Source organism: Falco peregrinus, chromosome 7 (assembly GCF_023634155.1).
Source record: "Falco peregrinus isolate bFalPer1 chromosome 7, bFalPer1.pri, whole genome shotgun sequence".
NCBI classification, from domain to species: domain Eukaryota; kingdom Metazoa; phylum Chordata; class Aves; order Falconiformes; family Falconidae; genus Falco; species Falco peregrinus.
The window spans coordinates 62,314,294-62,338,567 of NC_073727.1; the positions used below are offsets into that span (position 1 = coordinate 62,314,294).

Genomic DNA, 24,274 nt, shown 5'->3' on the forward strand with positions numbered 1-24,274 from the left:
GCGGCCATAACGGAGCTGCGGCGAGGGCGGGAGGGCCCCCTGCCGCCCCCTCCTCCCGGAGGTGGGGTGGGGATGGCGGCGCCTTCTTTCGACACAGACTCGCAGGCTCGTCGTGAAGGCCTCTGAGCGCCCGGCCTCCGCCGCCTCGCCTCAGGGCGGAGAGTCCTCCCGGCGCGCCAAGTCTACGGCCGGCCGGAGGGGGGGGGGGGAGGGGAGGAGGAGGAGGAGGAGGAGGAGGAGGGGCCAGGGCCGGGCGAACATGGCCAGCCCTGCCAAGTGGGAGCGTCTGAGACCGCTGCGGCCGGACACGCTGCGTGTGAGTGAGGTAACGGAGGGCGGGGAAGGGGGGTGGACGGGGAGAGGGCGGGGCGGCACTGCAGCGCTTCGCTCCCGCCGCGGGAGGTTCTGAGGAGATCCTCCAGAGTCCTTCCTCTCGCCTGTCCGGCCCGAGGTCCGCGGGCTGGAGAGATGTGGTAGGCCTAGCAGGATTGGTGCGCGAAAGGGGTGTTGTGCTTCCCTCCCTGCTTGCGTGTGTAGCAGGCTGCCCGGGAAGAAGAGCGTAGTGGTGGTGTAGCGCAAAGGGATCATACTGGTTTAGCTGTGTTACCCTAGCCTCGTAATCGAGTTAGATACGTTGTAGCTATGTTCGAGAAAAACGAATCCAGCTATGCATTCCGTTCTTCTTCGATCATCTGTGATGTTCAGGTAATCTTAGGTGCAACTTCCACTGCTACTTTTTAGTGATGTTATGAGGTAGCTAGCAAAAAACCAGGCCTACTTTCAATTCTGTGGAACTTCTTAAAAATGCTTATTTTTGTTAACCTTGACTGTTGGGCTCAATATTACTTGGTAGTAGTATCTTAGAGCCATGAAAAAGTTTACATGAGTTTTTACAGTGGTAACTGAAAATTTCTTATTATTGGAGGTCACGATTGTAAGACACAGAGGGTGTTTGGCACAGCTTCTTTATGTAGGTCTTTAGATGCGTCAGCCAGGGGTGATGCTTTCCTGAATCTGCTTCTCATAAACAAGGAAGTCAAGGGTATGGTAATCATTAGCAGCTTCGGCTGTAATGACCATGGAATAGTGGAGTTCAAGACCCTGAGCGTAGTGAGGAAGGCTAGTAGCAGAGTACAGAACCTGGATTCTAGCTTATTCAGGTAACAGGTAGTTGAGATTTTAGGGGAGACAACTTTGAAAGTTGGAGAAGCGGCCTGTAAGGTCAGGGGTGTTCCATCCTGATACTCATGAAAACAAGTAAATGTGTGGAGGAATGGGCATAGCTATGCCTGCACTCTGGGGAGGTCAAGAGGAACATGTACAGCAGGTGGGAGCAAGGACAGGCGGTAAAGAAGGATAAAAAGCATTGTGTGGGCATGTAAGTATGATGCTAGGAAAGCCAAAGTCTAAAAATTTAAGACTAGCAAGGAATGTCAAGGGTGACAACGTTTTACTGTTACATTAGCAGTAAAGGGGCAGGGGGAGAATGCGAACCTGTTGCTAGATGGGGCATCTGATTCAGGAAAAGCAGAGACAGGTAAGGCTAAAGTTAATCAGCCTTGTTGCAGTGGGTCTTCAGAACTGATGTCCCCTAGGCTTTGCGTCTAAGAGATGGGATTCAAGGAGAAGAATAGCAAGCAATGGAAAAGTGTCAAATTAGGAATGTCCTGAGAAATCCCAGCCCAGACAAGACTATAGGACCCACTTGGGGTACATCCTGAGAGAGTTGTCTGATTTCATTGTGAGGTTGCTGTCATGGTCTTTGAGGTGTTGTGGAGGTCAGCTACAGCTTAGTCAGCCTCACTTCAGTCTCTTGGAAAATCATGAAGCAAGCGGTCTTGGAAGCTGTTTCTAGGCACATGGCAGAGGAGGCAAATGGGAATAGCCAACAAGACTATGCTTCCAATTTGATTACCTTTGGTGATGGAATTATTAGATCTGTAGATCCAAAGCCTGGAATGTCATCTGCATTTGCTTTAGCAGGACTTCTGAAATAGTCTCTTGCAGCAGCATCCTTTTTGAGTTGGGATGTCACAGATTGTAAGCTACTAGATGAGTAAAAAAAGCCTGGCTGGATTGTCAGGCTCAAAGAGGACTGGCTAGTGGTTCACACTTTATGCAAAAGTGGATTACAAGTGGCAATCCTCAGGGGTCTTTTCCTGGGACCTGTCCTGTTAGGATGAGGATGTGAGGTGCACCCTCATGTTTGAGTGGGGAAGCTGCCTCAGCTGGAGGAATAGGTCATCAGACACCTCATAAACTTAAATCAAGGAAGCTGAAAATTCAAGTGTGAAGTCCTGTACCTGGGCCTGTACGCTGCAGCAGTACAGGCTGGGGGAGTACCTTGCTGAAAGGACCTGGGGGTCCTGATGGACTGTGGGTTAAACATGCACCAGTGCTGTGCCCTGGCATTGAGGCCTATGAGGCTGTATTAGCAGAAGCATAGCCAGCAAATCGAGGGAAATGATTCTCCTTCTTTACTTGGCATGTACTGGGCTACTGCTGGAATGCTGTGTCCATTTTAGACCCACCAGTACAGGAAGGCTGTTGATAAACTGCTGTGGGAGCCTGTTAAGCCACAGCAGCCCTTCAGTACTTGCAAGAAAGTTAACAAGAAGTGGGTGCCAGCACTTCATAGCCATGCATGATGGCAGCTGAAAGGAAATTGCCATGAATTGAATAGAAGAAGCAAGAGGAGTTGCAACTTGATGTAAGGTGAAACTTTTTTTCACTGCAAGGACATGCAAGCAGTGGAATGGGATGCCCAGAGAGGTGTATCCTCCATCCCTTGATATTTTCCCAGTTGGATAAAGCCTTGAGTAAACAGCTGTGATCTAATGGCTGTTCCTATTTGGACCTGGAGGTTGGACCAGAGACCTTCTTGGGTCTCTCCTAATTGGAATGAGTCTGAATTTGAAAATACAGCTTTTAAATTGGGGTGAGGGGTGGAAAGAAGTTCCTACTTGGGTTCATCATACCAGTTTCTTGACCAGAGCAGACTGCTGCCAGTCTTGTAATATATAATTGTAATGCTCTGTAATAGCAGTGTATCTTCTGTATGTGGACTAGCTGAAGCTTGTATTTGTAGAGTTTATACAGGTATCTGTGTTGTGACCGTTGCCTGAGCATTAGGGAGTTCAGTGGTTTCCAAGACAAGCTGAGACTAAGGGCTGAAAATTCTGATGGGAATTAATGAGCATATATCCCTTCTATCCTCTGATGTTCCTTCACAGTAGTATCTGTTGAATTGTCAGCACTCTGCTGGCTGTAGCATGTAGAGTTGATCTGGTGATTTCTTGTGGAGAAGCTTCCTTTGTAGACAGCGTTTTATGTCAGTCAGTTTCTTTCTTTGTTTGCTTTTTCCCCAGCCACCAATGATCAACCTGAATGTGGACAATGACGTACAGTTTGTGAGAAGTAAGTTGCAGTCTTCCATGTGTGACAATTATTCCTTTAAGTATTTCATGCTTTTTTCATGTTAAATGAAGTAACGGCTATGAAGCAATACATTCTTCATAGTTTTCCTCTTTAAATTTGCTGCAAGTATACTTTCCCACTGCTATAAAGAAAATAATGTACAGGAAAAATGAGTTAGAGAGAACTTGAACATCATGCTGGCAAACATTGGTTTTCAACTGGTATTAACAAATGTAAGTACAAGCTTAAGTGAATTTGCATTGTGGTTTTTGTGTTTTTTTCCTTACCAATTGAATAGTGTCACAAATCTCACTGTAACACAATCCAAAACAGTTGTTGAACCTGTCACCGTTAAGAGTGCACAATCTTGCAGCCATGGAATGGGTGTAATATACTGTGAGTAAAAGTGGATGTCTCATTCATCCTGGGAAAAATAATGAAGTTTGAAGCGCGCGCACACACACCACATTCCCTTGAAACATTAGACTGGAATATTACTCAGTGGCACAGTTTGGTCAGAGATGAAATACCTGGTTTGCTTTCCAGGAGAAAAGACAAGTAACAGCAAAATTTGAGAGTCTTTCATTGACTCTAGCATCAGATGAGTGCATGTGTACCACATCTTTTTTTTTTTTTTGTGCCTCAAAAATAGATGCTTTTTTATGTTTTATGCATCTGAAGTTAAACAAGCTATTCATCAGTACCTTTCCTGCTGTTTCTGTGAATATGCTGGTAATGGATACATATAGCACAAGGATCTCTCTTACACCTGTAGTATCTTGGTATCTGCAGATCTTTGTTGCATTAGTATATCAAACAATGGCAGGACAAATTCTTTTGCCCTGAGGCCAAACAGTACAACCAGAGTTTGTCCATATATTAAGTTTTTGTACTGCAGAACAGTTTGGTCATGTCCAGGCCGAAACAGTCCCTGAAACCGTGCCTGAATGTTATTTGGGAGATCTGCAGGTTAATCTGGGCCAAAGATTGTGAAGGAAAAAAGTAATAAATTTTTAACAGTGTCATGGAGCAGATGATAGAGCTGCTGTTCTCTGGCAGTGCCTTGACACTATCTATAGTTAACCAAAGGTTTCATTGGTATTCATTCAGTAGTCTGACCTCATGTCCTACAGAACATAGTTACACAACTATTAATTTCCATGCTAGCAGTCTGAAGTCATGAATGTTGAAAGTGTGAAGATGCATGCTTGCTATTTAGATACAATCATTGCAAACAAATGAAAGTATATGTAGCTAATAGACTTTATATGATGCCATTGCAATGTCAGCATTAATAATTGCTGTGCTTCCAGACTTTTATCTTCATTGTTACTTCATCACTATTGTTTGGGTTTTTTAAGGAACACTTCATACTTGCATGGTAATTTACCCTAAATATTCTATCAAAACTTTACAGAAACTCTGAAAGTCAAAAAGCCTCGATTTGATGCATCCTTGGTTTATTTGACCCGAAAATTCATGGATCTTGTCAAAACAGCTCCAGATGGTGTCCTTGATTTAAACGAAGTAGCAACAACACTTGGAGTACGAAAACGAAGGGTGTATGACATCACGAATGTGTTGGATGGAATCCACTTAATTCAGAAAAGATCTAAGAATCTTATCCAGTGGGTGTGAGTTGACTTTAAAACTTCTAATTTCTGAAACAATAAAACCCAACAATGTCAAGTAATGTTTATAACTTTCGAGAGTATTTTTAAGCATATTGATTTACCTTTAATAGATACAAATATTTAAGTTCTGTATCCTTGTGCTGTCTGAATTACTTGATACATTAACAAGTATCGAGTGCAAAAGCATAATAAAGTGTGTTACAGCAGAGTAAAGGATTTCAGAGTTCCTGGTTGTCTGTTAGTATACTTTGTGCTCAATAAACAGGCTCTTATTTATACAAGCATACTAGACAACTTTTATATCCTTGTAGAGGTTCTAATCTTGACCAAGTTGTTGGAAAAGCACCAGAACAGCAAAACCTTAAAGATGAACTCTCTGACTTGTCAGCAATGGAAGAAGCTCTGGATGAATTAATCAAGGATTGTGCTCATCAGTTATTTGAACTAACAGATGACAAAGAAAATGCAAAATATCCTTTTAACTCTTGCATTACTTTAACATGTGGTTTTGGTTGCAAGTACTCGGGTATCTCATAGTAAGTGTAGGCTGATACAACAGGTATGCAGTAATACTTGATAATGAGTTGTAGAATAGGAAACATTGATTTCATATTCGTGTGTACTAGTCATGTGCCCTGCTTTGCAGTAGCATGTACAATCTAGCATGTTCTCAGGGGAGTACTAGTTGTGTGACCTTCCCACTGCAGAAGAATGGAAGTAGGGCAATAGTCTTGGTACTCTGACCATCACCTTGTTCTCTCCATTATAAAGTTAACTCAGAGGCAAGTCTTGACCTACCAGTGAGACCAAGTTGCTTAGTGAGATGAGAAAGGGAACCCAAAACAGAGCCCCAGTGGCCTGTTGCCAAGAAGATATGATGGTACGTTTCTTGTGTCCTTAATACTGTTATGTCTCTTGAGAGAGGTTCCAATTCAATCTTGTCTTTCAATGGGTTTTGATAATAGAAAAGAGGTTTATTTTAATATGACATAAACATGTGATTTTGGCTTTGGGTTACAATGAAATATTCCTTAGCTCCCTTGCGTGGCAGAATGTTAAGGTTCGTGCTCAATGAAACGTGCCCATTTTCTGTATGATAACAGCAAAACTTTTCATTACACCTCACATGTTCTGTTCTGGTTAAGAAAAGTATTCTGTAGTTTTCCAGGAGATTATTTATGTGTGTCGTAGTAGTTTCTCAGGGGCAGTATTCCCTTTGCTTTGTAGACTTAGGACAGCATCTGTGGAAATGGTTCGTCAGTTGTGTGTGTTTTCTTAATACTGAGTACCTCTTTTATAAAAAACTCTCTTTCCTAGCAATAAAGTCTTTCCACTTGTTAACTAATACTTACTTTAATACTAGCTTTGTAAAATTAACCTCATATGAACTATTTACCACTTAAGTTGGTGTTCTGCTTCAACGTATCTGTACATCATACTTTTTGCTTCTGCTTGTTACCAAATTGCTTTACAGAATCCTTGACCAATGTATACACTAGCTTATGTGACGTATCAAGACATCCGTAGCATTCAGGCGTTTCAAGAACAGATTGTGATTGCAATCAAAGCTCCAGAGGAAACCAAATTGGAAATACCAGTTCCTAAAGAAGTAAGATTTATACATTTCTCTCTTAAGGGAGCAAAATTTCTCAAATTTTATATTTGCAGCAGCAATCAGTAATTGATTTCTAGTTTTGTTATCATGTATAGCAAATATTGGTACTTCATTGTTCTTTTATTTTGTATTCTTGTATCCTTACAGCACTAAACAATGCTGCAGGAATAATAGTGTAATAAACTTACTTTCAGTATTTTTCTGTTTACCTAAATTATTAAACAATAAACAGGTCTGAGCTTTAGTTATTTGCTAGACAGAATGGAACAACTGTAGTAAGTGTTACTTATTCCCACTATCAGTTTGTTCAAGAATTACTAGGATAATGAAACTTTCAAAGAGCTGTTAATGTTTGAATACTAAAATCTACAAAAATTGTAAATCTAACCAAACAGCCATTGGCATGATTTTATAATGTTCTTAACAGCATGTAAATGCTGTCTTACTGCTTAATGAGTAGACAGTTTTGTTACTGTAATATTAAAGTGTGAAATGCAGTGTGGTTGACAAAAGAAAACATTTTGGCACTCTAGTAGATCATGTCAGGATGGATTTTTTGCATGGAGGTGGGGAGGTTCTGTCCTGTCCTCACCTTGTGGCACAACACACATCCTCATCCTTCTGTTTGTGTCATACAGAGGAGCTGTAACGGCTTTGCCCTCTGCACCCAGTCATGCTGCAGCTGCGTCAGGGCCTCTATACTGGGAATCCAGTGTTTAAAGTAGTACTGTGAAAGAGGGGAAATAATGGAAGTAAGCTTAAGATAAACAAATGGAACTTTGTTTTCCTTCTGTATGTGTGTTTTGTTTATAAGGCTTTTAATTGTATAATCATCAAATTTATCTTGCTGTGTGCACAGATGGGGAGGTGATACAATAGGAAAAGGAGATATATGAATCAGTAGAACCAGAAGATTTAGATCCTCTGCATTGATCTCCAGTGGTTTCACTGGTAGAAGGAGCTGGCTCTCATGCTGTGGAGATGAAAAAGATAAGATTTCAGAGGCTTCCTGAAGCAAAAGAAGGCAGGATTTAAAAAGATGTATTTTAGACAGAACAGAATTTTCTCTCTGTTGTCCGTTAAATTTGATTTGCTCTGTGCCTTGCAGTGTGATGTCTGCTGAAGGAAAGCAGTAAAAGTAATGTAGTTTAGTTGTTTTGTGATATTATTAAAGTTGCTACATGCTCTGATTTGTTTTCTGATCCATGGCATTGACTTGTCAAGTTTTAAATTGTTACTCTTCCTAAATGTATAGTAAATCCTGGTCATACATCTAAAGGTCAGTAAAAAAGACTAAACAAAGATTTAAGTGCACATTCATCAAAATTGAAACCTTTTTAGTTTAGTGGTGCTTAATAATTGCCCTACAAATCTATGTAATAGTTATAATTCCTGTAGAACTAATAACACAATTTTAAATAGTTATGCTATTTCTGTATTTGTTCTGTTCTTCATCTACTGGCTGTAAAATATGTGCAAAAATAGATAGCCTGATGTGAAAGATTTGTGCTTTGGTTTATATGCAAGTCACTGTTTTATAGGATTGCATAGAAGTACATGTGAAGAGCACAAAAGGACCCATTGATGTGTATCTGTGTGAGGTGGAAAAAGAGAAGCCAGGTGCTAAAACTTTTGAAGATACAGTTACTGTCACTTCTGAAACTGAGCCATCAGTTCCTCCTGATGAAGGTGGTGTCTTCCATTTACATTTTATCCCCATGTAATGTTTTTTTCAAGAGGGTCATACCATTCTGATACAGTTGAAAACTATATTGTGCAAGTATAATTTTTCTGGGCATAGTTTGTGGGCCAAGATGTGTGGGAGTATAGGAAACGCCCGAAAGAGGAGCTTGTGCTGTTGTGCTACCTGACAGCAGCAGGAGGTCAGTCAGGCACGTGCACATGTAGCAAGGCACTCTTGTTCCCTGACCCTTTCCTTCCTTTGCTCTCACTGGTTTCCTGTCAGAGCTGCACTCTGCAGGTGGAACAATGTGTGTTAGTTCTCGGCTGCCTCATTGCAGAGCCCAGCAGCTCACCTGAAACGAGAGTTATGATGCTCTTTCAAATGACAGTATGCTGCCCTTGTTCATTACTGCCCAGTCTAAGGGAGGGCAGACAGGAGAGGGGATGTAGTGTTTTCACTCCTAAAACAAGATTGGCTGATAACGTAGTTTCTCAAAACCCCCAGTGCTACAGGATGTTGTGGTTTAGAAATAAGTGTGGCAGGAATTGCAGTAGTTCAGGACACAAAAGATAATTTATTTTTAGCAGTGCTCCTTTATAGTTGAGGGGAAGGGATGACTTCTTAATCTTAGGTAGTTTTTAACTTTATTTTGCTTGCAAAATGACTCAGAATTGTATTTCCTACAATGACAGTAATTGTATTCTTTTTCTTTTTTTTTTTTTTACTTTCCTTTAAAAGCGAGATCTCCAGGCGAAGGAAAAAACCAAACCACCTGAGATGCCAGATTAATTACAACTCAAAAATCTAACAGCGAATGTAAATATATGTGTTACAGAGCTTTTCCAAAGCCACTTGGATCTGCAACCTTACTAACCTGAAACGTTCCAAAGTGGTTTAAATTTAAAACAGCAGTGGGTTGTTTGAGTGCTTTCACAGGATTGCTTATCTTCCCAAGATGAAAGATGACAGTTATTGCTTTTAGGACCTTTGTACTACAGAACTTTGGGAAAATGGTATTTTTAGCTGATGAAATAATTGTAATTGACAGAAAACACAATTACTTCTAAAAATGAAGATTTGAAAACTATCTCTGGGATGATCCACAATCCTTACTCTGGGATGATCCACAATCCTTACTCTGGGATGATCCACAATCCTTACTCTGGGATGATCCACAATCCTTACTCTGGGATGATCCACAATCCTTACTCTGGGATGATCCACAATCCTTATGGGAATGTATATAATAAAGAAATGCACTTTTCAGTTCTGAGGCTGCACTACTACTAAGCAGGATTGGCAAGTACAAGTGTAACAAAGAACTGGTTTATCAGAAGCCTTCACTATAAGGAACAAGATGTAGATATCCTGAGAGTTATGCCTTACGCTGTGTAGGTGCTGTTTGCATCATTTGCATCCAGCTCTGTATGAACTGTGGTATCAACACTGAAGTTAAATAATTGGGCTTTTTGTATATATCTGTATCATGTCTAGGTAGTTACTGATGTAGATTTTTTGAGATGGTTTGCACTTCTGCCCTTGTACAGCAAAGAAATAAAATAAGCTTATAAAAATATTAAGTAGCCTAATCGGTCAGTCTAACGGAACACTTTGAGTTATCTTTGTCAGATTGCTGGGTAAGCACAGACATTAAAACGGATATGAAAATTTTAAATCTGTTATATGTGATGCTGGCAACTAGCAGTTAGAGCTGATTCTTGTGATGCCACAATACAGTAGCAATTTTCAGAATAAACTTCATGATCAGTAACTACTTAAAATTGGTCCCTTCAGTTTCTGGAGTTTGCATACAGCATAGCTTTAGCCTAGTACCATGATCTCTTTGTGGCTTTAGCTTGCAAAAATATGTAAAATAGTTTAGGACTACTTCTGGTTGTCCCTCTGTGGTATCTGTAAAATGAAGCTTTAGTACTTGGGTGCTGGGTTTCTAAGTGAATTAACTGTCACCGTACAAATGCCTTGCTTAGGCTCATTCTACTCCAGTAGTGAAAAGCATACTTCTGTGTGGGGTGGGTGGGTTGGTTTGTTTTTAAATTGGAGCTCCAGGTCTTTGTTTTCCCAGTCACGCAGTATCAACAACTATCCATCCACTCACAAGTGAGAACAACAAAGCAAATAAACTTTTCAGTGTTTTAACCAGCAACTCTACAGCTGTTTTAGATGCTGTGAAATTAAATTCCCTATATTCTGCAGTACAAATAAAGTAGAAAAAGAGCTTAAATAAATATATCTAAATGCATATGTTAATGCAGTTTTCTACAAGGTTAACAACTTCTGCAAAATCTGTAGTATTACCCTATGCAAACTGAAATACACAAAGTGCAAGCTTGTATCAGAAAGTAATCTTGACTTCTTGTGTGTGTGCGCTTCCAGAATATAGGACTTGTGTTTGATACTATTTTTCTGCATCTATACATCAACACAAACTATAGGCTGAGCTGTTACAGTAATTAATAAAAGCAAAGTGAAAGCATGTTTTGTATGTAGATGCAGTAAAAATGGGGAAGGTGCTCCTCTAGTAAAGCTGGGGGCTGGAGTTAAAATTAAGAAATCATCTTTCTGAACAAGAAGGGTCCTTTTCCTTCGGTGGCTTGCATCTTTCCATATGGCAAACTTGCTATTTGATTTCTTTTTTTTTTTTTTTTTTACATCACTCTTCTGTTTTTGTGGGGAGAGAGATCTGTGCCCAAGTATTGATTCCCCCTACACTGGTTCAGCAACTTGGGATAATCTTTTCTGTGAAACATAAAAATTTCCAGCACCACCAACTGATCCTGAGTGCTGTGCATCAGGGTGGGACTTTCTTACATGATGATACTGTGTTTTGAACTGTAGAGTAAGGAAGCATACTTCTACAAAATAACCAGCTTCTAAACGTTAAGGAACTCTGTCTTCAAAAGCAGAACATACTTTATTTAATTGAAACATTAGGATTTTTTTTTATTTTGAAATCTCTGATTATTCTCTTTTTTTCCTTTGCGCGGGTTTTTCTAGCTGTAGAAATCATTTTTTAACTTTAAGCTACACTATTATCACAGTGAAATGAGAGAAGCTGTAATATGGCAGCTATGCTGTAATTGTTTTCTTAAATACGTTGATTGTTTTAATATTGCATCTTTAGTGGAACAAACAAACTTTTGAAGATTAAACCACTTCGTTGTTGCTACTAGAATACTTACAGTATTATCCACTTGTGATAATGGAGAACAACGTACTGCATTAGCTCAGTAAGCCAGCTAGCTGGAAAGATTAGACTTGGACTTGAGGAGAGGTTCCTGAGTAAATATGAACTTACGTGCAAGTTACAAGCTCACTTAAAAAGTAAATCTGATAGGACCTTATTCTGAACTTTATAATAATGTTTGATTTCTTCTGAAAGGTTGTTAAGATTAAATTATTTTGGTTGAGTCCATATCTGTCCATTGCAAACATATTTATATGTGTAAGCACTTCTCTCGGCTATTTGAGGACTCTGCCTGTAATAAAGTAAAAAGCTCTAATAACATTTTTGTCTTTCCTTCAATAAGAATTGCTGAACATCTAAATGCATTAATCAGCAATAGCAACAGACAGAATCTGTAATTATAGAACGACCTGGTTTTGCTGACTCTGTAACAGGAACAAATGCTACAAGTTGCCAGTTCAGCCCTTATTTGTTATGGGAAATCACTCATCAGTTTTCAGTGATTCGCAGTTTTTAAATAATGTGATCTGTAAAGAAGAGAGGCTTGCTTTAAATTACTGTATTTTGGAAAGCACTTAAAAGACAACAAATTCCTTCATTTTGAATAATCCTTTGTTGTGTGTGAAAAGCCTCATTTAGAAGTATAATTAATTTCAGATTAATTATATACATTGATTTCAGAAGTCACTTCAGCTCTTGTAATTTTCGGTGATGAGGTGAGCCTGGTTGCTAGACAATGGGCTGCTCCTGAGTAGCTGGAGTTCGCTGCAAGCTTTACACCCTTGTGTGTGCCGCGATCTTAGTGAACAGGCTGGCTCTGGCACTGTGCTGGCGCGTAAGTAACTGCTGAAGTGTTTATCCAGAGCAGGAATCTGCTATTTTTGGTTCCACTTCTGATCTGTCAACAGTCATTTGTGAGAAGTGTGTTGAAGCTAACATCACATGAACTATACTTGGTTGTGTGTGGTTTATAGAAATCTACGTGAGGCTTCTCTCATAGATGTTTACTGAAGTGTTCAGATACTCATTTGTAAAAAACCATGGTATATGATTGGAAGGAAATCTTAATGATGCTCGGAGAGAAAGAGAAGCCTGGCTCCCTCCGTGCATCTCATATGGTTCCTTCCCTTCGTTTCATCCCGCTGCAGCCTGGCAGTGGGCTATCAGGGTCTGCAGCTGTGCTGCCTGGGCACCCACCGCATCCGTGTGCGCTTACAGTAGCTTCTCACAGTGTGAACTGTGAATGAGGTAGTGTGTGTAATCGTCCCTGCGTTAAGTGGTGGGGCTATAGGAGACGATCCTAGAAGTTGTAACAGCAAATTCAAAAGACACAAGCTCAGGACATCATTAGCCTTTTGTTGACTTTTATTAGGCCTTTAATATTTCATAGCATCCTTCTTCAAAAGGAAAACTTAGCACTTCAAATGAAAACTTCAGGAATCTAAAAATTTTCAAGAAGACAGTTTTGCTTTCAGTCTTTTGTAGATTATAATTCAAGTCCTGCACAGAACTGCTTTTAGGTAATGCAATATTCTTTGCCAGACAGACAAGCAATTTTGGTATTTCAGCTGTCATTTTCTAAGGAACTCTTTCTCTCTTTCTGTTCGTTTCTTTTTTGTTTGGGTTTTTTTTGTTTGTTTGTTTTGTTTTCTTTTTTTCCCCATCTATAACCACAGAAATGTCACAAGCAGGTTATGGCAGTAGTTGTTGCTTCTCTAACTTGCAGCCAAAGCCCATGTCATGAAAAATGACACAAAAATTCATCAAAGTTTTTCTAGCACATTAGGAAGGTGTTGAATCAGATATAAAGTTTCAGCAAGTGCAGAAAGGGAAAACCTGTTTTTTTATATATTTTATTCACAAGGCACACAATTTCTTAAGAGACTTGCTGGCTCCTAAATCTAGGATAACATTTGTGTTCACTGACTGTGACCTCAGCATTAAGAGTTCACTTCCAAATGTGAAAATAAAAGTTATTTGTCAGACAAAATTTTTTGAAGTCCAGTAAAAACATTTCAGAATTTATTTGGATAATAAAGTTTTAAAGGGGATTGTAAATTAGAGATGAGCCTGACCTTTAAGCACAACCTAAGAGCAAATACCTGCGAACCTGAAGAGTAAAACAAGGTCAATAGACCCCATGTTTATTATACCAGTCATTAATGTTGAAAGTTGAAGCTAGATACCTACTTCTCTAAAGACTGAGATTTCTGGCTGAGATTTAGCATGATTGAAATATTTGAGAGACAGCTGGGATTCCAACAGAAATGTTCTGGATCTAGAAACGTCAGCAAAGAGGGAAATTACCCTCTCCATTATTTGCGGCAGTAGCTGTTAGTAGGGAGTTACCTACTTTATTTTTTTTACAAGCACACAAAAAGAAGTTCCTGAACATGAGTACCTGTAGGAAATATATCCTACTAAATATTGCAGTGGCAACATTTGAGCATGGCCTCTGGAACAAGGGAAGGCATTAATGCAATTTTGAAAAGGAGGACACACAGTATCTCATGCTCTGATTGGTGTGATCCATCTTTCTGCAAACTGTGATGAGACTGCCTTCTGGCATTCTCATCTGCTAGGTTGCACTCTGCCTGTGCTCCTGTTCAGAAGCGTCCAGAAAATAAATTGTATGTACAATACTGTTCCTTTATACATGGAGAAAATATAGACTGCTATAATCTGGACAGAAGGGGTTGGAAGGCTGTCCAGATACTGTCTGTATGCTATGTATGCATCTCTGAGGATCTGTTGCCTAGAAATGAAAACAAGACAACAATAATTGTTTACATAGATGTTGCCTGAAAACTTCTCAGGCATTTATGCTCTCTCTGCCGGCTTTATGCCAATGGACCATTTCTTATATTGACAAGTGGGAGCTATTTTTGGGGAGTAAGGAGGGAAGTCTGCAAAATGGCGTTTATGGTTTGGAGAGAAAATAATACAGCTGTAAAGGGAAAATAAATCCTCCCGATGCCACATAAACATTTTTTATCACCTTTGAAATCAAAACCTGATCAGGACAGGCAGGGTCTGTTCGTTCAATTGAATCACTTCTGATGAGTTTAACAAAATCGAGGTTTGACTAGAAACAGTCATTCAGCCATGTGCCTTATTGACAGCAAACGGTGGCTCTGAAATGGGCTTGAGTAAGCTGAATAAATTATACTTGCAGCTGAATTGTTCTGTATTTTGTATTGGTAATTCTGTTTAAAAGTGATAATGGATTCACAGTGGTAATAATGGTAGTACCGAGGAATTACTGAGATACAGAACTATGATTATCAGAAGGATGAGATTTGGGATTTCTGTCTCCATACAGTGAGAATCTTAGTGTGGGCTGTCCTCTAAGGAGTTTTAACATATAAACCCATAGATGCTTTCAACAACACATCACACTGTTATCAGGGAGCTTGCTGCCTCTGGACAAATCATTCCTCTGTTCTGTGCCTATTTGCAAAAAGGGGGGCACTGCCTTGATCTCCTTTGCAAACTCCTGTCAGTTCTGCTCCGCAGTGACTCCTATGAGCATACCAGCTCCCCCAGCACTTCCATAGTCCGGCCCTGGACTTGCTGTTCTTCATGAAGCAATCACGGTGGCTGCCAGGACCTCCCAGGTGCCCTAGAAGAGCATCCTCTCTGAAGACAGAACCAGAACACTCTCTGCTATCTTGAAAGATGTTGCCCCCAGGGCTTACTGACGCTCTCAGTCATTACTGCATGTCCTTTAACAAATTAAATGGCAAAATAAATGTTCCAGGCACATAATCAAAATAAGCATTTTATTGTGAATTACAGTTGAGAAGCCAAAGTGTACAAATGTACAAATAAATGTTCCTTATGTTTATTTTACATATACTGGGGTTTTTCTTTTCCTTTGGGATCTTCCCAGTCCTGTATTATGAGACAGGAAAATCTGAAACATCTGATTAAACTTCAGTATAACTTGCCTTTTTTTTTTTATAACGATAACAGAATTGTTGCCTCTCTAGGTTAAATAATCTGACATTTAAAAAAGCTTAGAGATAGGATTAACCCTTTCCTCACCCCTATTCCATCTGCCAGTACATCTTTTTACAGTGGCCAGAGAGGAACTGAAATGGGTACCGCCTTCCAGCATCGACACTTGCATGAAATAAACACTCTAAACAGCCTGATGTGGAGTTTCAAGGGGAACTTTGGTGAAAGGGAAAAAAGGGAGAAATTACCCGCCAGTTCTTACCCATTTACCCCAGACAAGCCCCGAGCCCCACGCTGACTGCAAAGAGCTCGTCGAGGGCCGGAGCTGCTCGCTGGCTTCCGGAGGCTGCGGGGCCACTAGAGGGATGTCTACAACCATCCTTCCATCGGGTCCGACTCGCCAACCACCACTCCACATTTCTGGCCAGCTGCAAATCACACTCAGCATCGAACTACCTGAAAATGCTGTAAAGACTATATCAGAGGGCTGCTCACCGTGGCCTACAGAAAGTGTTTGGAAACCACCAGTCCGGAAAGATGCGGTGCGCTAGTCTGCCACAAGGTCCGAGTGAGCTGGTCAGAAATTTTCTGGTCGAACAGTTTTCTACCATCAAATTCCAATTCAGTGGAAAGCAAACTGCTTCCCTCCAGATCCGTAGCTGCTGCTTTCCTTCCAGCACATCAGATGTGGTCCACCCAAGTCTTTTTGACAGCCCAAGTTCAAGGGCTTGGAAGACCAGGAGGGCTGGGCTGTGGTGCTACCAGCCAACTGGCTCTGTGGGCTATGCAGCTGCCTGCCTGTCCGCAATACGGGTTGTGGGGGAATCTGAGAAATGCTGAGAAAACTCTGAAAAACCCGAATTCCGTTCTCTTCTGTAATGAAATCTCTCTTCATGCTGCCATTCTGTAGGCAGCATCACATCCAGCACTTGGTTTGGAGCTTTTCTACACTTTTAACAACTGCAGCTACAAATATCCTTTTTTTCTTTGTTTGTTTCCTATGATTTAGCTTGTATTTTGTGGCATGGCATAATCTATTTAAACTATCAACAAGCTAGCAGTATGCTTAGTGACAAAAGTACTTCTATTTTGTTATTCATTTTAAATTAGTTGACTAGAAAAGGATGAAAACTTAATAGTGAAGAGTCCCCCTCCTACAGGGACTGACTGTTGGAACTGATGGGGTGAAAGGGGCTGCAAAGAAAGTATCGATAAGCTGAGGAAATAAGCACTAGATGTGTTATAAAAGGTCTCGTGCACCCCAGGACAGCATCATTAATGAGCCCTAATTTATTACTATGTCTGGGTAGATGGGTCAAACTCTTATACTTAAAAAAAGATTAAAATGTGTTGTAATGTAGGTGGAAAAGAAGCAGCATAGATTTTATAAGTGGTAATAGTTAGAGTTGGGTGATTTATTTATTTATTTATTTTCATAGTTAATTCCCCGGAAAATGTGGTTTCAGTCATGTCTAAACTATTTGCTTCAAATTTGCTGAATAGTTTTGGCTGGAAAAAAAACAAAGGAGGGGATAAACTCTGTTGGAGGAAAGTCCCCAGTTACCCAGCAGCTCGATGATCAGAGCATTTCCTTAGGTAGCAGAGACCCCTGAGCAGAGGCTGTTTTGAGGGAGGCTATGCTCAATCCTTCCCATTACCACTTTGATTTTGTCCAGATGGAGAGGCATGGGGACACACCTCCCACGGGAGCACAGTGGTTCCCAGGGTGGGAAGCCATGATTCTCATGCTCCTCCTCACTGACCCAATGAACTTGGTGCCTTTGTGCAGGCAACAGCTTCAACACAAGGAAGAATCTCCCCTTTCTCCCACTTCAGGGATGCCCAATACTTTGACAGCTTCCTAGGAAGCAGAATTCTGCTTCAAACTCCCTTGGACAAAAATAAGATTCCCTTATCCTAAGTATATCCATGCTATGAAACTAAAAAAGAGACCCCTCTCTGTTCTTTCAAGTATCCAGAGCAAATACTCCACATTGGATCAGTGCAAAGAAATACCGTCAGGTTATTTTCTTTCAGCAAGGAAAAACAGCCAGTTTGGTTACGTCCGAACTGTGCTGGTTTTTATTATAAGTTCCCTTAGTAATTCCCATTAACACCACCCTTACCGTATCAAATTACTTAATGAAGACAAGGTAAATGAGATCAACTTTGTTTTGCCATTATTTTATAACTGTGGTTAGTCCAGTATGATGTACATGTAGACTGTTTTCTATTTTCTTCCATATCTTTGTTATATGCTAGAAATGTGCTTTTAAACATTGTATGCTACTCAGGTCACAGAAGGAGATTGACAACTGTCATGTTTGTCTCCTTTGAAGATACAGATCTATACTTACTGTTTTCAATCATATAGCATCACCCTGGCAATAGTAATTCATTTGAGAATCACTTGTTATAGAAATTAAGATGTAGTTTTAGTAATTTCAGAATTCTGATGCTTATCTGAAACCAAACTTACTAAAATCATCTAAGTTTTTCTTGCAATTTGCTTGTAATTACCACTTCTATGGCAATTTTCATTTTCATACCTTATTTCTGCTTATCCATATACTGTTTTGTTTTAACATCATCAGCCATCACCAAAGCCTAGATGAAATATTCGTTTGGACTGGGGCAAAACTGAGATCATCTCTACGCTAATTTCTTCATAGAGCTGTCCCATTTACTACTTGAGAGTCAAATCTAGTAATAACAGTTGTTTAAACAAGACTGTCCTTCTTGCTGGACAAAATGAGAAATAGGAAAATCATACTTCTTCCAAACAGGAAGAAAAAAAAAAAGTTGCGTTCCTGGTTATTCTTTCTTTCTCTCTCTCTTTCTTTTGTTCTTTCTTTTTTTTTCTCTTTCCTTCCTTCCTTTCATCTCCTTCTTTCTTTCCCTACCTCTCTGTGATGTGTTCATGTTGCTGCTCAACTCTGATATTGTTTACATACAAAATGATGTAATTTCACCAAGATTGTAAACCCTTATCTGCAAAGCTATGTCTTCACTAGTGCACTCACGATTGTTCTTATTCCTATGTAGAGTCTCTGCAAGTTCCCCAAGAGTAGGCACAGCAACTGCAGTTGTTTATACTCCAGTATCAGCTAGACTGGCTTGTTTTCCCCACAATTAACAGTAGCTAAGTCTTGATGAGAAGCAGATCACAGGAATGACAGTGCTAATATGGAGACACATAATGTGGGTATTCAGAGATGCACACAGAACTCCAGCACCAGTCATCTTTATTTAGCCTTTCTATACAAGCCATCTTCTACTGGCATTTCCCCCTAACTGCAGGGAGTGTTTGGTGCTCAGGGTTTTACCATCATTTTCCAAGCCAGTTCCTGCATACTTATGGCTAAAAGCCAAATCAAAAGAAGGATTTATTAGTTGCCTACTATGACTTTCATACCAAAATCCAAGATTGCAATCCAGAAATACTCTTCTCAATACCTGTCTAAATGTGAAGGTCACTAAGTTTGCTATCTACCTCTCAGCCTCCATCCTGCTGAGCACTCTCATTGACAGGCTAGAAAGCTTTTCTTCCTGGCCTCTTATTAATGCGTTTTTACTGCATAAAGACTGCTTCAGCAGAATGTGTCCTTAAAGAGGCACACCCACACACCTGCAAGATAGTGGCTAGGAATTTTATTTGGAGGTGGAATATGCAGCATGAATTGCCACAGGGTGGGGAAAAAGAGAATATTTATGGGGGTTCTCACTCTCCTAAAGAATTCTGGATCAGATCAGGATGGCCATGCTGGTTGATACTACATACCATCTGGGAAAATGACGGGCTTTGGGCACATTTCTTGTAACAAGTTCTGTTCAGTACGCAGCTGGGCCCTCCTTTCTAATGTGTCTGATTCTCCTCAGGTTTTCTGTTAAGGAGCCTGTTTGCCCAGTTCTGGACTTTGGGTTCCATTTTGGGAAGCAGTTGCTTAAATGTTTGTTCTTAAATCCAGAATAAATTATCACAAATGCTTGTGTTCACATGGGTACGTGTTCACTGGAAGAGGTATTACAGACACACGAGTGATGGGACTGGATCAATCCTTATTCCCCTTGTCAGAATTAAAAGGGGGCAGAAACAGCTTTGAGAAGCTATGGCCAGCACTTCCACAGGACCAACAACTTTGTACCCTGCACACTTCCAATTTTGCAACTTTTACCACGTGTCATGGAAAGGAAGTGCTGGAGATACTGCTCACAGCAGAAGGAAGAATGGCAAAACCCCTCCAACATCCTGTGAGGTATAAGCAGTCTACTGACAACACGATGGGGAGGATTTCATAGATCAGCCCCTTGAACTGCTGTAACTTATGCCTATGGGCCACAGAACTTGGCCTAAATGCAGAAAGCAGCAAAGGAAAACTTGAGGTCACTTCGTCCTTACTCTCCAAGCTATGCTTACTGCACATTTCCTCCTGAGACTTACAGAAGAGAATCTGGCACATCAACATCACGTAAGCATTTCAATTAACCTAGATTCACAGTTTCACTTCTGTCTTCCCAATGCATCCAAGAAACTACAAAACTACCTTATTAACAAAAGCAATGTTACGTTAGCTGGGGAGAATTATGTAACCCATCAAAAGACAGGCAGAGTCTGTCTTTTGTCACAGTCCTGCCTTATCACGACACACCCCAGCATTGTGCAGCCACCTCTGTTTCACACCTCCTTTTCTTGACCCTCTGGTATTTGTATTTAAGATAGGGAATTCAGCACAGCACAGACAGTACCAACTAGTATTTCTGCATTTATCAGCTGTAAATGCTATTTGAAAGGGTGGGAAGCAATGATACCTGGCATACCTATTGGGGACGAAGATATATTCCTTTCTGAGTAGAAAGAGCAGATGTAGGCTTTTACCTATGAAGTCTACCATATGAAGATATTTTCTTTAACATTTCCATGATTACTTTGGTTTGCATTTAATTACACAGATGGCTGAGTGGTTTTGTAATTTTATAGCTGGCCTGTGCTAGTGATTGATGTGGTAGTGTCATTCTCACTGAGGACTAGTTTGGAAATACATGGGGTTTGAAAAGCTGCTTGTATTTAAAGCCGCTAGTTGCAATGCAACAGATGCTGTGCTATGAATTAAATGAAGGAATGTTAAACAATGTTTTTTTGTGGACTTTACTTAACTATAGTATTTGCACCAAGACAACGCTGGAATCGGACAATCAACAATGATGATGATTGTGGCTGACTTTGCAACTCCTTTAAAAAACATGTGCTTTTGTGTCTCCTGCATACAGAAGTCATGTACCTGTCTTCCCATCTCTTTCATTAACCTAAAATGAAGAAAAAGGGTTTTATTTTTAATCCAGAAAAAATAATTAACCCTTAGACTGAATAAACACTAGCATGTGAGAAAGGAAAATGAAGAAAAAAACCACAACAAAACCCCACCACAATAAACTTAAAATTCCCTTCCATCCCTATTTCATATTTATGCATCTAAAAATAAAGAAACCCTTATGCTAGTGAAGTAAATACAAATTATTTTCTGGAGGCAGAATGACAATCTTCAGCTACAACCTCCAAAATCGTGAGACCTCATTACCTAAAAACCACCTTTTGTCCTACTTCTATCACAACAACAACTGACTGTGACGTTCATACTGTCAGTCTGGTGGCCTGGACACCCCAGTGGTGAGGTATGATAGTTATGCACCTTTGCCCGTAACAGTCTGACATGTCTTAATTTTGGCAGCTTTCAAAGACTTGGACTATTATTTATTTTTTTTGCCCTTCTTACTCATCTATCAAAATTTGGTTCTCATTCAGATGACAGTCAATTAATGTCTCTAGGCAGAGATGAGATGACTGGCAACTCACTTAACTTTTCTGTGTCTGTTTTCCCATATGCAAAACGCAAAAATGGACTAGATCCACGTGAGATGCTAAAGCTAAATTTTAGGGACCCTCCCAACCAGTAGAATCAACTCCACCATCAGTAGTGCTCTTATGCTTTCTGTACAATATCTGCAGAGACTAATAAAAGGATTTGCAAAAGCCGTAACAGGCCAGCAGCAAGTGCTAAAAACATAGCAGCCCCTTTCCTGAAACAGATGCACAGATGGGTAGTTTGTCATCTTTTTCTTCTTTTGCAACAGATAGTTGTGAAAGCATGCCTGAGGTCCAGGGCCAAATCCCTCTTCTCCCTGAGAAGGCTGGATCCCTACGGAATATCCTAACGGAATGACCTGAAGCTGATAACTTTTAACCAATAAATCCAGTTTACCAACTTCTTACAAATCTGCTCATAAAAATGTAGCCAGTTCTGAAAATGGTCAACAGCAAATTCCCAGCTGCCTTGGGACACCTAAGACCTATTTGGGCTGTAGACACTTAAAGAGTTAAATAGCATTTCAGGGGGAAGAGAGAGAGGTGTAGGATCCAACTGTGGACTCAGGTTTAAAGCTGCAGCATGCACACTGGAAGGTTTGGACTTTGCCTTTCAAATTGTGGTAAATAACATTTGAGAACTCACTGCATTGGGCTTCACAACTACCGTACATGGACCAAGCAAAACCAGTTCTTCCTTAGATGGTCACTGTTACGGGTAGGTGGTATCCTAAGAGATATATGCCACTATAGGCAGAAAAGGTAGAACTGTAAAAAGACCGCAGAAGGTGGTGTTACTTTCCCTTTAGGACATGTTAAAACAGCATTTTTTGCAAATACCGAGGGAAGGATCTGACTCTCTGGGTACTTGTTTTGCCACCTAATTACTTATAACCAGCAATAAAGCTTCTGCTGGTAATTTTGTTGAGGATTTGTGTCATACAAAGGAATTCAGCTGATTGCCGCTGTCAATTTGTCCCTGGAACAAAGCAAAACTTGTTTCATCGGTAAACAGATATGTCCTGAAGGCTGGAGGAACAGATCTATTGGGCAAGAATTTCAAGAAGGTACTGTTTCTACACACTTGCTTTTGAAGTCACAATCACACTTTTCTTGTACACAAAATCAGCTGTTATGCTTATTTAAGAATTTGTTACCTTTGTTTAAATAGTGCCCTGAACAATGTCACTAAATCATATAACCTAGATAAAGATTAGTTTTTACAAAGCTTATTTTATAGATAAGAAAAATGAGGAAAAGAGAAGCAGCTCACCTATAGCCAAGGGGAAACTGAAAGCTTAGATCTTCACATCACCTGCTACCCCACTCAAAGCTCATTGAAATCACCCCCAAAACTGCTGTGGATATTAGCAAAACCCAGCACAGGCTCATTATTGGTTACTGGAGACACATTTGGTCGCTTGTCCAAACCTATTCTAAATCCATTCTTAAAACAAACATTTCTGCTGTGCCACTTGGAAGAAATTAGCCAGTGAGTAGGCTGCACGTGAAGAAACCATGTTTCTTTTGGGTAATTTAGAGCTTTTAACGGTTGACGTGCTAGGCCATGTGCCCATGCCCTCATCTGAGTAGCAACCCTACTAATTGTTGTACCTACTTCTGTTAGCCTGTAAAGTAAACTGCTGGGGCAAATTATGTGATCTTTTTGGTGGCATTGCAGTAAAGCTGATCCTAATCTGTTTTGGGGGTGAAGTACTCCTGTGATATAAATAAACACTGCCTCTCCCAATACAGATTTTTACCAATTCCTTCAGAAAGCTCATGAACTCAATGTGGTTCACTGGAAGAAGCACGAGTCACAACGCCCAATCTGACTTTTCAAAATGTTTACGTGTGTGTGTGTGTTTCTGTCAGGTTCAGGGATTTTGATTCAGCTGACTTGTTAAGCAGAGTTCAGTTATGGGGTTTGGGTTGATACTCACACCTCACCTTCCCTGGAGTTGGGGGCTGTTCAGCGCCAGGGCCCTGACTCAGAATATCACCGAGTGATCTCACCCAAAACCATGCAAGTGACTCACTTATTTACTTCTGACTCCCCCTCCTCTTCAAGTTAAAATATTGGCCCATTTTTCTGACATCAGCTCACTGACATCCAGCTATCAGCTGCAAGTCAACACAATAAAACTGCTAACCTTTTCTCCCTGAGGTCCCTCCACCTCTGTGGGTGGCACTGCTGTCGTCTCTGTCATCCTGCCCAGTAAGGCCAGCCACATCTCCAGGCTGCTGGAACCACACCTCGGCCAGAGCGTCACCACGCATCCCACCGAGCATCCCCGGATCCAGCTCGCCTCCACCATCCCCACAGCCACTACTCAGACCACCAACAGCACCCTCCCCGCTGCAGCCTGTTCTTGCCTGGGTCTCATAAATAGCATCCAGCCTCCTCACGACGCCCACCGACTGTGCCAAGGTGGCCGTAACCACGGCTGGCGGGCGCTGTGTGGGGGTTCATCCTCCTCAGGGTGAACGGGGGATGTCTGCATCGCCCCTGGCACAGCTCCTCACTTTCCAGCCTCCCTTCTGTACGTGCCCCGAGCACCGCTGCTCTCCCTGAAACGCTGCTCACCCACTTTCTCAACCCTTTATTTCTGTTTCGTGCGCGTCCTTCATGCTAGGCGGGCAGGATGAGGTCCCGGCCCCAACCCACCCAGCCACAAGCACGCTGCCCTTCCTCTCTGCGGCTGCTGCGCCCAGGCCGGGCCCCTCCGCTGGGCCTCGCCCGCAGCGGCTGTCTCGGGGGCCGACAAGGCGAGAGGTCACCTTGGTGCCGCGGCCGGGCTGAACACGGTGGCCACCGCGTCCCCGGCCGCTGGCCTCCCGTCCAGGCCGCGGGGCGCTGAGCTCAGGGTTATAGATAGGCGGTGAGTGAGCGCCGAGC

General features: G+C 41.1%; 1 protein-coding gene across 5 annotated transcripts; it reads left to right on the forward strand.

The window, feature by feature from the left end:
- Positions 1–9,926, forward strand: E2F6 (E2F transcription factor 6). 5 transcript variants are annotated; one of them, XM_055810766.1, is made up of 7 exons: positions 1–325; positions 3,369–3,417; positions 4,835–5,045; positions 5,363–5,521; positions 6,546–6,660; positions 8,208–8,355; positions 9,093–9,926. In XM_055810766.1, the coding sequence occupies exons 1-7, from the start codon at positions 260–262 to the stop codon at positions 9,137–9,139; spliced, it is 795 nt and encodes a 264-aa protein (XP_055666741.1). In that variant the 5' UTR covers positions 1–259; the 3' UTR covers positions 9,140–9,926. The 5 variants fall into 5 exon arrangements, with proteins under 5 accessions (XP_055666741.1, XP_055666744.1, XP_055666740.1 ...); XM_055810769.1 differs by having other exon boundaries at positions 6–316; positions 4,835–5,051; XM_055810765.1 differs by having other exon boundaries at positions 9–325; positions 4,835–5,051.
- Positions 9,927–24,274: the final 14,348 nt, after the last annotated feature.

Coding starts and splice junctions, on each gene's coding strand:
- E2F6 (XM_055810765.1), top strand. CDS start 260: ATGGCCAGCCCTGCCAAGTGGGAGCGTCTGAGACCGCTGCGGCCGGAC. Junction 3,418..4,834: donor TGACGTACAGTTTGTGAGAA/GTAAGTTGCAGT, acceptor AAAACTTTACAG/AAACTCTGAAAGTCAAAAAG. Junction 6,661..8,207: donor AAATACCAGTTCCTAAAGAA/GTAAGATTTATA, acceptor ACTGTTTTATAG/GATTGCATAGAAGTACATGT.